Source organism: Necator americanus, chromosome X (assembly GCF_031761385.1).
Source record: "Necator americanus strain Aroian chromosome X, whole genome shotgun sequence".
NCBI classification, from domain to species: Eukaryota; Metazoa; Nematoda; class Chromadorea; order Rhabditida; family Ancylostomatidae; genus Necator; species Necator americanus.
Genome location: NC_087376.1, coordinates 27,219,058 through 27,233,720, shown reverse-complemented (window position 1 = coordinate 27,233,720; position 14,663 = coordinate 27,219,058). Strand labels below are relative to the sequence as shown.

General features: G+C 37.9%; 1 protein-coding gene across 3 annotated transcripts; it reads left to right on the top strand.

The window, feature by feature from the left end:
* Positions 1-370: 370 nt before the first annotated feature.
* On the top strand, positions 371-13,446 carry RB195_025673 (uncharacterized protein; the record flags this gene model as incomplete). Of its 3 annotated transcripts, XM_064213916.1 has the most annotated exons (33): positions 371-386; positions 1,651-1,760; positions 2,914-3,048; positions 3,195-3,209; positions 3,289-3,416; positions 3,693-3,780; positions 3,835-3,999; positions 4,053-4,131; positions 4,918-5,024; positions 5,245-5,375; positions 5,462-5,540; positions 5,605-5,706; positions 5,778-5,933; positions 5,990-6,094; positions 6,232-6,348; positions 6,416-6,526; positions 6,773-6,870; positions 6,933-7,029; positions 7,562-7,720; positions 7,870-7,953; positions 8,392-8,469; positions 8,528-8,689; positions 8,918-9,046; positions 9,224-9,421; positions 9,591-9,700; positions 10,137-10,209; positions 10,900-10,996; positions 11,068-11,186; positions 11,653-11,789; positions 11,859-11,955; positions 12,010-12,091; positions 12,917-13,038; positions 13,306-13,446. In XM_064213916.1, the coding sequence occupies 33 exons, from the start codon at positions 371-373 to the stop codon at positions 13,444-13,446; spliced, it is 3,627 nt and encodes a 1,208-aa protein (XP_064069795.1). The 3 variants fall into 3 exon arrangements, with proteins under 3 accessions (XP_064069795.1, XP_064069797.1, XP_064069796.1); XM_064213914.1 differs by lacking the exons at positions 371-386; positions 1,651-1,760; positions 2,914-3,048 and having other exon boundaries at positions 3,120-3,209; XM_064213915.1 differs by lacking the exons at positions 371-386; positions 3,195-3,209; positions 3,289-3,416; ... (26 more) ...; positions 12,917-13,038; positions 13,306-13,446 and having other exon boundaries at positions 1,656-1,760; positions 2,914-3,081.
* Between the last annotated feature and the right edge of the window lie 1,217 nt (positions 13,447-14,663).

Below are 14,663 nucleotides of genomic sequence, written 5' to 3'. Positions count from 1 at the left end.
GACTACGAAATTCTATCGAAATGAAGTGGATACGAAGCCTTATAAATCTAACTTTTTGAGAAACAATTTAGAACAAGGTCTTGCATTTCCTCGGAGCCGTCTTCGCTATGATCTGAAAGAAGCGGCATCGCTCTCATGGATGATCCCCATGATCTGGGTCATCCGTCATGTTTCACGTGGACCGACATGTCACGTGAATAAAACGACAGCTTTTCACGTGAAAAGCATCCCCGCTTTGTTCAGATGTCAACTATGTGGATGGATGAGTAGTTGGTCAGAATCAGTGAAGCGCCGCAGCGCCGACCGCAACGCGTCCAATAAATCCGACGGACCATTGTTAAGCTCGAATTGACTCTATGTTTTCTTTGTTATGAACAAATCTATTGGTGAGTAAGAATTTTAATTTCTTTCTACTGATTCATCTCTTTATGTATTTTTCTGACGTTTTTTTTCGGAAGTAGAAAGTGCACCTATCATTGTTCTCGAATATTCCTTATCATATGTCGTTGTAAAATTCATCTCCTTATCAAAGGCGCAATTTGTTACGTCTTTAAAGATAAGTGTTTTGTTCACGTTGATCGGTGATACGACAGCTTTTCCATGGTATATAGCATTCATATTTTCTCCTTATCAGATGCTTGTAACTCCATTACTTCCAGTTGTTGGTGTTTTAGTATTTCAAAGTTTTAAGCAATCTTTTCACCCTATCATATTTGCCAATATCAAGTCATAGATTTATGAAGGCGAGATTCACCTCGCTTACATTCCAATTTTATCTGATTTTGCGGCGTGTTCGCAGTTTATGTATGTACATTCACTCATCGTAGATTTTATCATCGGGGTCGTAATCGTTCTTTTGTGAGTTCTTACCTGACATTTCGAATTCGGCTCACTGCAAAGTGTTTAGCAAAACCTGCTGGCAACGACGATTCATTCATTCTCTCTAAAGAGTTAACTCTGTTTGAGTTTTTCTTATCTACAGTAACTGCAGCCTATTTAACGTCCGTCTCTGTGCTGTTTGCCACGGCCATCTTTTTATTGTTCTAACATTTGCAGAAAATGCTGCACTTCTTTTGTTTTTATATCCTTGTTCACCTATGGTATTCTATCTCACAAAGTTTTTTCTTATTTTTGTGAAACATACGGGTTGAGTTGTTGGAAGACGTTGTAACAGTGACAACCTGATCCTTATGACAAGTGATCGACGTCCAAACGAGACACAATTTCGAAATTAATTGACGTTTAGCGCTTACTTTTTGTGGAAATTTTGGTATTTTCACATGAATTGGTACTCAAATGATGAATTATAAAAAAATTTTCTTGGAATTGACTCCTTGACAAACAATCTTTGAAGTTTATTTCTGTGTTTATACTTAAACCGTTTATAATGTTTTATGTATCACTGAAATTATGATTCTTCTTTCAATTTCAGCAACTTATCATCATTGTTCGGACCAGAAACAGTGACTTCAGAATTCACACTTTTACTTGCTATCATGACTACGATAAGAGTTAATGAGCACGTAATGGTTTTAAATAAACACGCCTAACTGACTTGGTTTTTACTCTTATCTCATATTTGTCTTCGTGTGCTCACGAGTGTTACATTTTTCTGAAAAGTCTCTTAACACTGACGGAAAGTCCTTGTAGAACAGATGGATGTGGAGACGGATGCTCGGTCAAATTCTCCTTTACCTGAACGCCCTTTCCAACGAGCACTACGTGTTGGAGATCCGGATGCAGTCGAACGAGTCAAAGAGGTTCGATTTGTTCTGTATTCATTTCTCATCCTATATCATTTCATAGTTTTTTTTTTCTTTAACACTTGATTTGGACAGTGATCCTCTTTATAAGCGCGTTTTAATGTGTAACCATTTTAACCTACGTACACATATTTTTTTAGTGAAGTACTATGACTCATGCATGTTAACTGCAAATTAGAGTCTGGTCACTGCAAGCACAAATCTCAGATCTCAGGAATGACAAAACTCTATAGACTGATTAACTGCTCTTTTGGAAGAGAACTTTGTTCTTGTTTGTTCCCCGTGCTGAAGAAACTAGATCTTCTAAATTCTAGACCCCCATTAAAATCATGTGTTAAAGTAAATAAACGGTTTGGTTTGTATAAGTGCCGGTTCGGTTGTGATATCATTTGGAGTGGTTCATAATTGAGACGGAACCCAATTATTTCTCGGGCTGAAAAAGCTTTAAGCTCTGATTGGATCTTTACAAATCTATACTTTATTATTGTCTCTGGGAGAAAGCAAATAGGGTAGTATCAGTTGTTTCTGTGTAATAGAAAATGTTTGAAGACTTCGTTTCATTAATGTCCTAAGAGTTGTTAATGTAACTGAGCAGGGTGCCGAGTTATTCAATTTATATCCATGCGTTTTGCCTGGTTTTAAGGTCGTTTTTCATATGAATTTTCGCTATCACAGCTCAACAGAGATGCAGTTTCATACGACACAATTGGAATTTTTTGCTTCCATATATTTGTGATTTTTTGTACTTTCTGGGCCTACCAAGATCATTCTTTCAATGCGTCAAATTTCGTTGAACTTTTGAACTTTTTGAATCATGAAGCCGATTTTTAGTTCTTGATGTCCCACCGTAATGAACAAACCCAACTGGTATGGATTTTTCTTGTAGAAAGAAAGAATTATTCCGTGGTTATTGTCGCATCGTTGACGTATGTAGAACTAGAATGGAAATATGGCCACCTTTAACTATTTGTTTTCGGCTTGTTCCTTTTCTTTCCTTGTCCTTGTTTCTTTTATTTCAAGTAATATGGTTGTTTTTTATGTACTGAGTAATGATTGGCGGTTAAGCAACAGATCATTAGGGCTTGTATTAGTATTCTTTTTCATCAGTTAGAGTTAGAAAACTATGCTTTTGTGCTATTGCTATTTACAGTCATGTAAAAGAATCCTATCACGCCTTAACGTGAGCGTACCAACATTGAGTGACGAGGAGTTCCTGACATTTGCGACAAATGCATGTTGTGCAGAATGGAGACTCCGACAGCAAAACTCTGAGATAGCTTTAAAGGTGGGGAATAGTTCCCTAATTATTTGCTTCTAATTATCGGCTTTTGTCGTTGACTATTTTGTTTTCTGGGGATGTTACTAGTACTGGAACTGTGTCTGCAACGTCCGACGAATTTTGATGCAGTTTTTGGCAATTTGGTCAGCCAGCTTGGATTTAATTCGGTAAGCCTCATGCGTTGTTTTCCATGGTTCATCCCATGCACTGAACATCAACGAATCTACAAAGTTGAGCTTGTTTCAGGTTGCGTTTTGGAAAATTGCCGTTCCTTTAGTCTACGATTCAGACCTGTCCTTTGGCACACAGTTCCGGGATTCGCTCCTGTTCTCACTTGCTCTTTATGATGTTAACAACAGCAAGAATCGCTTACGGTTGGTTCATTATAAATTTTATGTTGACTTTGGTTATCGTTATTGACTTCATACTTAAATGGTAAGGTTTTAGAAAACAGTACGGTTGCCATAGTGAATTTACGAGTCTCGTGCTGTTTCTCAATCTTTTATCAATGTTTTTTACGCATGGTACAGTTTTTAAAGATATTGTTCAAGATTAGAAAACACTGCAGACCTCACTAAATCCAGGAGAATGGATCTGAGAAAAAATTTTGGAGTCATCCTATGAAATCTAGTGCGCTGTTTGTGTTTTAGTGAACTGTACGCAGCTGTGCCTGGGGTACGTCAAAGTATGCTCGGTGTCCACGCAAAGCGATTCGGCGAAAAGTACCGCCATATTCAGGTGTAATGAGTATCATTGTTTCCTCATCTGTCTTCAATAAGCTGCAACATTCAGATGGTTCGTTCCCGTGCGAACTCTAGGATGTCATCAAGACATGGCTCGGCGGAGGATCTACTGTCTCTTGACAACGATACCGTAGATGATCAGTCAGATGGAGCAAGCGAGGGTTTGTCGACAGGAACAGGTGTAGGAGGACTCACAAATACCTCACATCATAAGGTTGGAATGACGTAGGAAGCATATTTTTGTGGACCAGAGCGTTTTTTTTATAGCAAAGAGTGATAAATGTCTCGAATGCACCGCCAGTATCAATTCAGCGAAAAGGCAGTGGATGTTGGGAAATCAAACAAGGTAGAAGTCTTCTATTTATTTCCTTTGGCATAGCTATATATTCTTTCCATATTTTTAAGTTATTTATTGGTTACACATATACATATATATGCGTATGCAGGGGCGGGTGTAGCGGTTAGAGGTTCCGCTTCCTGCACGATCGATTGGAGGTTCGAATCCGCCCTAGTGCTCATCAATCCTTTCATCCCTCCGGGGCCGATAAATTGGTACCAGACTTGTCTGGGAGGACAAAAATACTGACTTGACACATCGGCTAGCCACCGCAAGTTATTGTATGGGCCAGTTACACGTTCGTAAACCTCAAACGATTCTGAATTGAAATGAACTTGGGGGCGCATCCCAAGCGGATTGATTAACGCCAGAAACTTTAAATTTAACTTTATGCATATGTATATACATATTTAATATATATTATTTTTTCTCTTACTAAAAACATTGCTTGCACAATTATATTCCCATAGTTCTGATAGTGTTTACACTCCAACTTTCAACTTATGAATAACTTTTATTATGCGAACAAAGAGCACCGCAACTAGGAAAAAAAACATGTGTACTGAGTTAATATCCTACTTAAGGGTGGAATTTTTGCAAAATTTGCAAATAAAATTGTGCCTCGTGAAATCACGAATAATACGAAATAATAATAGTAATTAATAATAATTACCAATAATTAATAATTATTACCAATGTTACGAGTTACCAGCGGCTATTTGAAATGTATCGCGTTTGTAAGCAGAAGTGCGTATGTGCTTGTATTTCTTGTTGTGTACACAGCTTTTTTTTAAGGATCTGGTGGCCTTGTATCATGTGTTGATCCAGTGATGTCAGTGGACAAGGAGAACATTTGGCTTTCAAACTTGGGTATAAACATCAAGGAGGAACGAGACGAGATGGTGGATATCTTTTTCATTGAAAGAGTTTTGGTTCAGGGCACCCATACATTTTCATCCGGTATTTCTCTGATGAATAAGAAATTTCTGAACAGGAGGCCGCATACGGAACTTTCATAGTGGTATGAACTGCTGTAAAATAAGATATACCATGATAAATCAGTGGGACGTGTGTCAATTCACTAGAAATTCGGTCTGATTGCTAAACGTTCTGCTGTTCCAGGATGTACATCCACCCTCAACCAACTCCCTTGGACTACCTCTCATCAAACAGGCAAGAGCTGGTGAAATTTTTCATGTATTAGAAGAAAATGATAAGAAGCAAGTGCTTACCGATAAGGAACAGCTTGTCGAGTTAGTTTTAGTTCTCTGCGTTTATTATGATACTGTATTTGCTGTGTTGTTGCTATCAGGACCAACTATCGTATTGTTTTGTTCAGGCGGGATATGTCCTTGTTGTCCGTGCTGCACGACTACAACAGAACAAACTACCAGCTCAATCCTGTGTTTGTGAGCCAGGTATCTGAGTCGTTCTGATTTTTTAAAAATATGTCTCTCATTCTTAGCAAGTGTATTTGTTTAGGAGGATTATAACGCTTATTATGGTGGGATCAGCAACGGCCTGCTATGGCCAGCTTTGCATAACCTTGCTGAGTATATTGTGAAGGAGTACGACGATCCTGCTGTTAGTAGTGATGTTTCAAAACAACACTTATTTTCTTGACTATGTTATGCCACAGTCATGTATTGTTTCAGATTCTTCGAGAACACTGGTGCGCCTACGTGCGAGTAAATTATCAATTTGGTATAAATGCGGCACGAAACAGTCGTCCACAGGATTTCATCTGGATTCATGATTACCACCTCATGCTTACAGGGCAAATAATGCGCAGTTTGGATAGTAATCTAGAGGTAGAGAAGATTTTCTTCACATCTTTTCTGATATTTCTATGCTATGTCTCATTTAGGTTGGGTTCTTTCTCCATATTCCTTTTCAACCACCGCCGAACTTCATGACGAAGTACAAGCTTGTTGCAGATCCGATCCTTCGCGGTATTCTTCGTTTTACCAAGGTTTGAGATACTTAATCTTTTGTACCCGCTTTCTACTTGGATAGTTAACCTGATTTAACTGTGACGTAACTTACAAGGGCAGAGTTCAACTCTCAGCAACTGTTTAGTTTCTTTTTCTGACTACGGTGTTTTCTAAGGTTGGTTTCCAAACTCATCGTGATCGCGAGCGATACGTTCAGATGGTAAGGGAACATATTCCACGAGCCAGAGTTCACTATGACACTAGAATTGATATTTTCACCATCACATATGAGGTATTTAAATTTATTAATATCTCCTTCTACTTTCATATTGGTTATTACTATCATTATTTATTCGTAGGGTTGGACTTGTTCTCTGGGAGTGTTTCCTGTATCCATTAAAAACGAAGATTTCTTGTCGATTGCCAACGAACCACAATGTGCAATAGACGCGCAGGAAATTAGGCAAGAGGTGAGACATTGGTCCGACTCGTTCTTTTCTTGACAGATGTAAAGTGATTGTAACATCTTCGTTTTCGCCTCATCATTTTTGTTATTTTATGGTTGTTTTGCAGTGGAACCTCCAAAAATTTTGAAAATTTCGTGAATTCGGGCAGAGCGGCCTTTCTCATCTACAGTTTCAATAAATCCTCAAGTTTTTTCTTTAAAATGCAGTGGAGCCGCTTGTTTTCTGGTTATAAGTGTCACATATGTTCAGGTTCTTGCACACAGTGGTGAAGGTGGCTGCTTCTTTTTTTCTGTCGAGAGATTTGACTACACCAAAGGAATTATGGAGAAACTGAAAGCATGGAAACGGCAAGCGTTTTCATTCTACGGTGTGCGTGTTTTACATTATTTTTCTTAACTTTTTGTTTGAGATATTTCGAGAAACACCCTGAAAGAAAAGGATTAGACGTGTTGTATCAAGTTGCTGTGACAAATAGGCGTGCTGTGGAGTCGTATAAAAAGTACCAGGTACGTCGCAACTATGTCGTGTAGAAACAACTGTAGACGGTTAAACACACTAGTAGTCTTAATAGTAGCAGTAATCCTACTCAAGCATTTTTACCTGAAAAGTGTGTCCAAATCCAATTCCTGCACATGAAAATTATGGAGAAAAGGTCAAAACAAACAATGTGCTGAAGAAAACGATTTTTCTTATGACATTGACAATGAAGTAATCTTAATTAAGCACAATTACACGAGAAAGTAACCAAATTTAGTTTTAAAAAAGTGACAGGATGCTTCTAGGAGCTTAGCTTATCGGTGGTATGGGCCCCTTTACTCCCGTCGGGCAGATAGTTTTATCGAGGATCATAGCATCGATAAGTTCCTAGAAGTATCCTCTACTCTGAATGGTTTTTCGTTCCTCTCTCCAGAAATCACATCACCTGTATTATCTGTTCTTGATATTCGGTTTGCCGTGAGCGACATCTTTCTAAATATCTTACAGATAACAAATTCTTAATCTTCACAATCCTTTGTAGTACCGTCACTAATCGTTTAGGACAGTTGCTTAGCTGTGGCACATGAAATCAACGATACCATTAAATCTGACGCTCACCCTGAATGGAAACCGTTGCGTTTTGAGACCGATGGTTTGCCGCGAACTCGACTTGTTGCTCATTACTTGGCTATGGATATCGGTGTCGTTACTCCATCTAAGGTTAGCATTTTGTAATGGTTTGATTCACTCAAGATCTGTCTAATATACTATTGTTCATACAAAACTAACTGTTAACTTGACTGAATATCTGTCATTTCATTTCATGAGGTCTCTGTGAAATATTAAAAGAAGAAAATATTGATTTTAAGGATGGCATGAATTTGGTAGCCAAAGAAATGATGGTATGCAATCCAGGAGCTTCTCTCGTGCTTTCCTCTGGAGCGGGAACGGAGGTATAAAGCTTTTAAGACTCGTGGAGGTTTCTGCCATATCTTTTTTAATCAAAACATAAATAGTTAGTCTTTGATCCAATACTATAAGTCTCAATGTTCTTGTTGATATAGCCATTTCCATTTATAGTCATAAAGCTTTTTGACTGTGGTCAGCAGCAAGAAAAAAAGTAAAAAAGAAGAGAAAGTCCGAAATACAAGGGACTGGCCATCACATTGAAAAGTCTTAGAAGTTGTGAAAGAAGATTTTGTTGTACTCTTAGATGCTCTAATGGGATCTGTTGCTCCTACCCCCTTAACTTTTGAACGGCTTGGGATCCTCATCACTTGAACTGCACCCCACGAGCTAGACCCCCTTCACCTGAGGAGGGTGCGACTCCTCCCTATCGCATCTGTGGTCGTACTCTATTCTGTATTTTGTAATTTTCTTTGCATGTTCAGGTCCAACTTGGAAATGCAGGATTCTATTCGGAAGACAAGAAGTATTACCATCGAGTCGATGATATTTCTGACACAGAGGTGAGTGCCGTCATATGCAGAAGTTTCATCCCTTCATACTCTTATTTGTCCCGTTTAGAATTTTGCGGAGGTATTTTATCGAGCAGCTACTGAGGAGAGGGCTCTGAGGCAGGAACACGGAGGTCGTTTAAACCAGTTTCTCAAAAGTCACGACATCGATGAATGGAGTTCAGCATTTCTTGATCCTGGCTGGACTCATGAAGTAATCCGACCATGCGAGGTGTGGTATGCTCATGTTCTCCTGCTCCATAATGACATAGAACAATTTCTTTGCGTTGGTATCCTATTTTTTGATGATGTAAAAAGAATACTGTTTTATTGCGAGAACTGCTCGAGTATTTTCTTCTCCAAGGTTAATCCCAAGAACAATATAAGAATACCACTAGACCACTGTTCTCCCCAAACCTTCACGTTTGCCCGTCTGTTTTCAAAAAAGACTTCGTTTTAGATAAAGCAGCTCGCAGATTTCTATATGCTAATGGCTCAAACAGCACAAATTCGACGGCAGATTGTGGAAGTAGTACTGAAGGGTATGCCTATTCGACCTCACTTTGCTCTTTCACTGGAGAACGCCAAGGTGCGGTTTCGGTTTCTTTCTTATCTGTCGAGAATGAATTTTTGTTCTGTTGATTGCTGTTTCACCTGTTATTTGCCTATCTGTTTAATATTTCAATGTTTTATCTTGACATTAAAACCTCTATCCTGCAAGCAACGTTTCATCATGTACCTTCTCCCAAAAGCTGATTTTTTTCAGAATTCTCTGGAAAATAGTTGCGTTTCTGATACAAATCGTCTAGTATTGGAAACGACCTCTCATGCAGAAGATGCAGATGGCGCTAATACTCATGCAACTTTTGACATTACCGATGAACTGACTGAACTCCAGAAAGATCTTGCGTTTCTTTCCTTCATCCAGTCAGACGAAATTAACAACGTTGAACAGTTCATTGATGTGAGTGGGCTAGTATTTGTTCGTGAATCACTATATCCGATTTATCGCACAAGGATACTTGTGTTCTTTTAATATACCCATAAAATATTCGTGTTATTCAAATAGAGAATATTGCTAATGCTCGTTTCAATATATGTAATTGACACGGAGGAGAAATTGATTATTTCAGACTCTTGGTTCATTCCATCCATCTGGTCCTACAGCCTTTGCTGCAGAAGTGGAGAAAGCTGCATCTCTTTTGTCTCAAGGCGATCATTTCCACTATGTTTTTACAGACAGGTAATTTATTGCTTTTTTTGCTTCAATGAACTCTCCCGCTGGCAGTACTAAGTATTTATCTGACTTGGCATTGAAATTTCACATTTCCGTTAATAGAGGAGAATGTAACCAAAATTCTCATAGTTCTAGATATTAAAAAATAACCATCATAGTCTCTTTATCAGTCTTTCCTAATGAATTTCACGTACTACTGAAATCAAATCCATTATATGCAATTGAGTTATTTCTATATGCATTCATTATGATCTTTTGACTGACCAGCGTCTGGCGGATGCAGTCAAAAACCGACATTCTGAATTTTTTTTCGTCGTGATAATTTTGTCAGAAGCTTCTACATTTTTTTCATTCCATCTGAACACTAGTGGTGGTAAATATGGCGTTCCTCGAAATCTTGGTTATTCACGCTTGAGTGTTGAGCAATGAAAGCCTTTTTTAGGGATGGTACCCTAAAGAGCTATTCGTGTTCGTATCCAACCAGCGTACAGCCGGCATATTCTGCCGTCATCCAGGTACTTCCCAGCTTTCATTTGGATTTTTTTTCCTCCTCTTTCCGTCCTTTTCCTTGTGTGGTGTATGGTGGTTGAAGTCAGTAAATTAATTCGAGCCATATAAATTGATTTTGTTAGAAACCTCGCCGCTAGTTAGTTTACAAAGTCAAATTTAGCTTTTACATATAAATGTTTTATTTAAATTGAAGTTTGTGAATATCAAATAGCGACATTCATTCCAGTTAGGGACATTATCTGTGGTGGCAAAACGGGTGCGGAAGTGCGCTGAACATAATCTACTGTTTCTGCTTATCCTAATTCTGAAAGATACTTAAGTGTCTTAGTGTTGTGGGTGTAATTATCTCATTTCATTTGTGGTTTCTATAAAACATGCTGCTTACTCTGTTAGAAAGAGTTCAGTTTCTAGTGTATCAGAAGAGTAAAAAAAAAGGTGCACATGCCTCCGCATTTCTACTCTTTTCATATGAGTTTCTTCTATCTAAACAGATAATGAATAATAAGGGTTTCTCAACAATTTTGCACCTATTGTCCTTTTAGGACATCCTTCTGCTTAGAAAAAAAATACCGTGATGTGTTGATGATAAAAGAAAAAAAAAGGTCCTGAAAATGGAAATATATGTATTTTAAGTGATTAAGTGGCATTCCAGATAACTTCTGCAGATTGTTACTTAGAAGAATGCAAAATTCTAGGCTCAATTCGCTCGACGATGTGCTCAGTTTTGTGCTATTGTCACCACTGCCCCACTTGTTCACATTGGAATCCTAAATATGAGCACAATGCCAGAAGGTTCGTTGTGAAAGAAAAACTTTTAGCTTCTGCAGACATAACCATGTTACGGTACTATTCCGAGTTCTCAGGATACTACGCCTACGGTGCATCTGCTGGTCGAGAATGGTATTTTAATCCTGCTATGCAGTTTAAGGATGATAGCGTTAGCGATGCTGATCTTATGCTTCTAAATAAGGCTTTTGATAAGGTGAGTATGTTATGTAACGAAAATGACGCTAATATGGTTCCCACTCCTATTAATCCGTTTTTTTTTTTCTGCTACGCAGAAATATATGTCCTTTCTCATTCTCACATAGGCTATTTCTTAGTTCCAACTTCATTTATTCAATTTTCCACAATTATATAGTCTTCTAATATTTTGTCTGTACAGAGATGAAACAAACTGTGGAAAGCGCAGCAAGCCTGTTCTGTGTGTTTTTTTTCGAACTCGTTCATAGTGTTTTTTTTTTCTTTCGGTGCAAACCACTAAAAATATTCTAATTCTTATGGAAGAACCATAAACCGTCTAGAATTCCTGTAGGTAACAGCCACAAATAAAAGCAGTACAACTTGGAAGAAACTATTGTTTGTTTATGTACTGGCAACTAACTCTTTTTTCCTCATGAGGAACCCTATTCGTAGTTTTTGTTTCACAATTTAACATTTCCGTCTAGGTCGAGGACTTGTTGGAGAATCCCGAATTCCGTAATTTCACGTGGATTGGTAGTGGCCTACAAAAGCACTACGGGCATATTACCATTGCCAAACAGGATGTGAACAATTCTATCCCTCACAGGAAGAGTTCATTGTTGTAAGTATGAAGTGGAGATAGCGAGTATATGTTTTTTAAATGGATACTTCGTTTAAAAAATATTTATAGGCTCGATGAAGTAACCAAGATTGTTAATGAAGTAGACCCTAGTGGAGCTATTCTAACGATTAGGGAGAACGAATACGACATCAAAATCTTCACGAAGGTGATTTAAGGCTCAGCTTCTCTGGATATCTCGGAGATATTGCTCATAATTTAGGCGAAACTCTCCGGTCGAATTTTCAATAAAGGTCACGGTGTTCGCCTTATCGAGCGAAAGATGGGGATGCAGTTGCAGGATGGTAAACATTTCTTTGATTTCTTTCGCACCGTTGTATTTGAGCGGCTTCAGTAGAGGTCCCAGAATTAAAAACAGGATTTTTCTGAAATTCTTATTCGAAGATAGTTAAAAGTGGTGATCACGAGACGCATCGCCTTTCTGCATAGCATCTATTTTACTATTTTCATGGCTTCAATCTTAACTCTGTTCTCAGAATGTTTTCACCAAAGGGTTGCTTGCAGGATTGGTCATGGATATATCGTCCTAGACTGTAGTTACATGTTGTAGAGGTGCAAGTTGAACCGGTATCGTACTGTCTTGATTTACTGCCCACAAAGTTCCGTTCACGAGTTTTTCTTAATGTTGTGGGTTCAAATTAAATGAACCAAGTACACTCTCTGAAAGAAGTCTTTCAGTGTAGGATTAACTACACCACTCCGGAAGAAGTGGCATTAAGGAACTCCTAAAATAACAAAAAAAAACCTGTCAAGGAACATTCTTCTCTTCAAGATGTTCACTTTCTTTGTTGGACCTAAGCGCAGACTTTCAAGGAACACTACAGAGTGCAGAATACCGCTTTGGTACAAAATAATGGTTTTTTCGTGATCAATCCCTCGAATAACCCCTTAATCAGTCGTTAGTTTTTGGAGAAAATCGATAATATAGGTGGAGAAGTCATGATTTTCGTGATCAGCACTTCCGTTCACCTACGTATGCATATTTGAGAGAAATCCACTTTTTCAAGCTTTAAAGGTACTGCAGCAGAATAGTTTCAAGCTTTTTTGTTGATATTTTTTCGTAGGTGACATATCTAAGATCCAGTCATCTTTTTATCACAAATTTTAAGGTAATGTCCTCGTGTGTGGTGACTCGGAAACTGACCTTCCAATGTTGGAGGAATGTTTGTCAGTTGCCCCTCCGAACGTTTATACGATATGGGTGACGAAAGATGAAGCGTTACAGGCGAAGGTACGTCTCAAGAAACGTTACGCTACGTTACATTTCATTAGCACTTCATACCGTTTACTTTATACAAACTTGTATTTGCTGGTTTAAATAAACAAGTCAAAATCTTCTAGAAGCACTACAACTTATTATTGCTATGAATTTCAAGTTATAAGACGTGTAATATATGCTCTCTAAGATAAATGGATCAGACAAGTGATCACGCTAAAAATCAAGATTACCATCACTGTACGGTTTCGTCTATCAGGTGTTCTTAAAATCATATTTTAGGTGACACAAACTTGTGCTCAATTTCATAACAACAACGTCACATTTGTTTCCTGTCCAGAAGTGTTACTTGGAGCGATGGCCCAAGCTACAGTACGTGAACTGAGAGTTCGTGGAGATTTGGAAGGCGACTGTGATATGTAACGTAACAGTCACCAGCGACTCGCTTACTCATCACCATCCTCCAAATTAAAACCTCTTCAATCACAGCACTTAAACAATACTCTAGCTATTATTCCTGATCAATATACGGAGGTTGAAAAATTTCTTTCGCACTCAGAATGTTGTGTTGCCTAAAGTCATTGCTGCCTCACACTTCCATACCTTTCAACAAGACTTCTTTACAAAACTCATATTTTATTGTAATTTCTCAAAATTGGGTTTCGAGTTGCGTTTCACCTGCATCTTTACTTTCTTGTTTGCATCGCGTTTTGCATCATAGAGATACTTTCATATACGGTATATTTAGAATGAGAGCTTCATCATATTTTAAGTTGTAATCTGTTGTACAGTTATTTGTTCGATTGGTGACAACTAGATGTTTATATATGAGCGATACATAGTAACGTTGAAATATTTTAAGCGTTGATGTATGGTTTTTATTAACCTTATTATTAACTACAGTGTAGTTAAAGTCTAGTTTACTTACGATTCCTAAACAGCTCAATGTTTCGAACTGCGTTACGGTTTCGCTTGCCACCAAATCTCCTAATCAGTGGCAGTGACATTGACAGTTTAGTTATCACCGGTGTAAGTTATTTATCACATATATGTGATACGCATAGATTGTTTGCATGAGAATTTTCACACTCGCACCGGTCATTTGGTGATCACTATATTAGTGTAGCCATTGTACATGACTAACACAAAAGTCACAGTAATAAACGATTTCGATTTATTTGTTAGTGAAATAAGGAAGACGATTTTTTCCACAGTTAATATTACGATATTAATCTTCCTTGTCACCAAACGTAGATATATTATATTTCTACGGATTAGTCGTATCGTATGAGGGGTATTCCTCACTCACACTCAGTAAGCTCACTCTTATGAACATCCTCAATCTTTAGGAAATTTGTTAGTTTACCTTATGGTTTAATATTATTGCATTTATTATTTTCTTTTATTCAAAATCAGTGTCACTGAATAATAGTAAATTTACGCTATTTACACATAAACTAACCTCTTCCAAGAATACCTAGGCATTTGCAGTTATAGAGAACTCTAGCATGAATCTGTAGAAATACTTGCACTTAAGTTTTGAGTCGCTGCAACAATTTTTCATCTATTGATATCGAATTGATGACATCTTAGACGTGTCTACAATAGAAAAAATTGAGTGGGGGGAATCATCTTCAAAC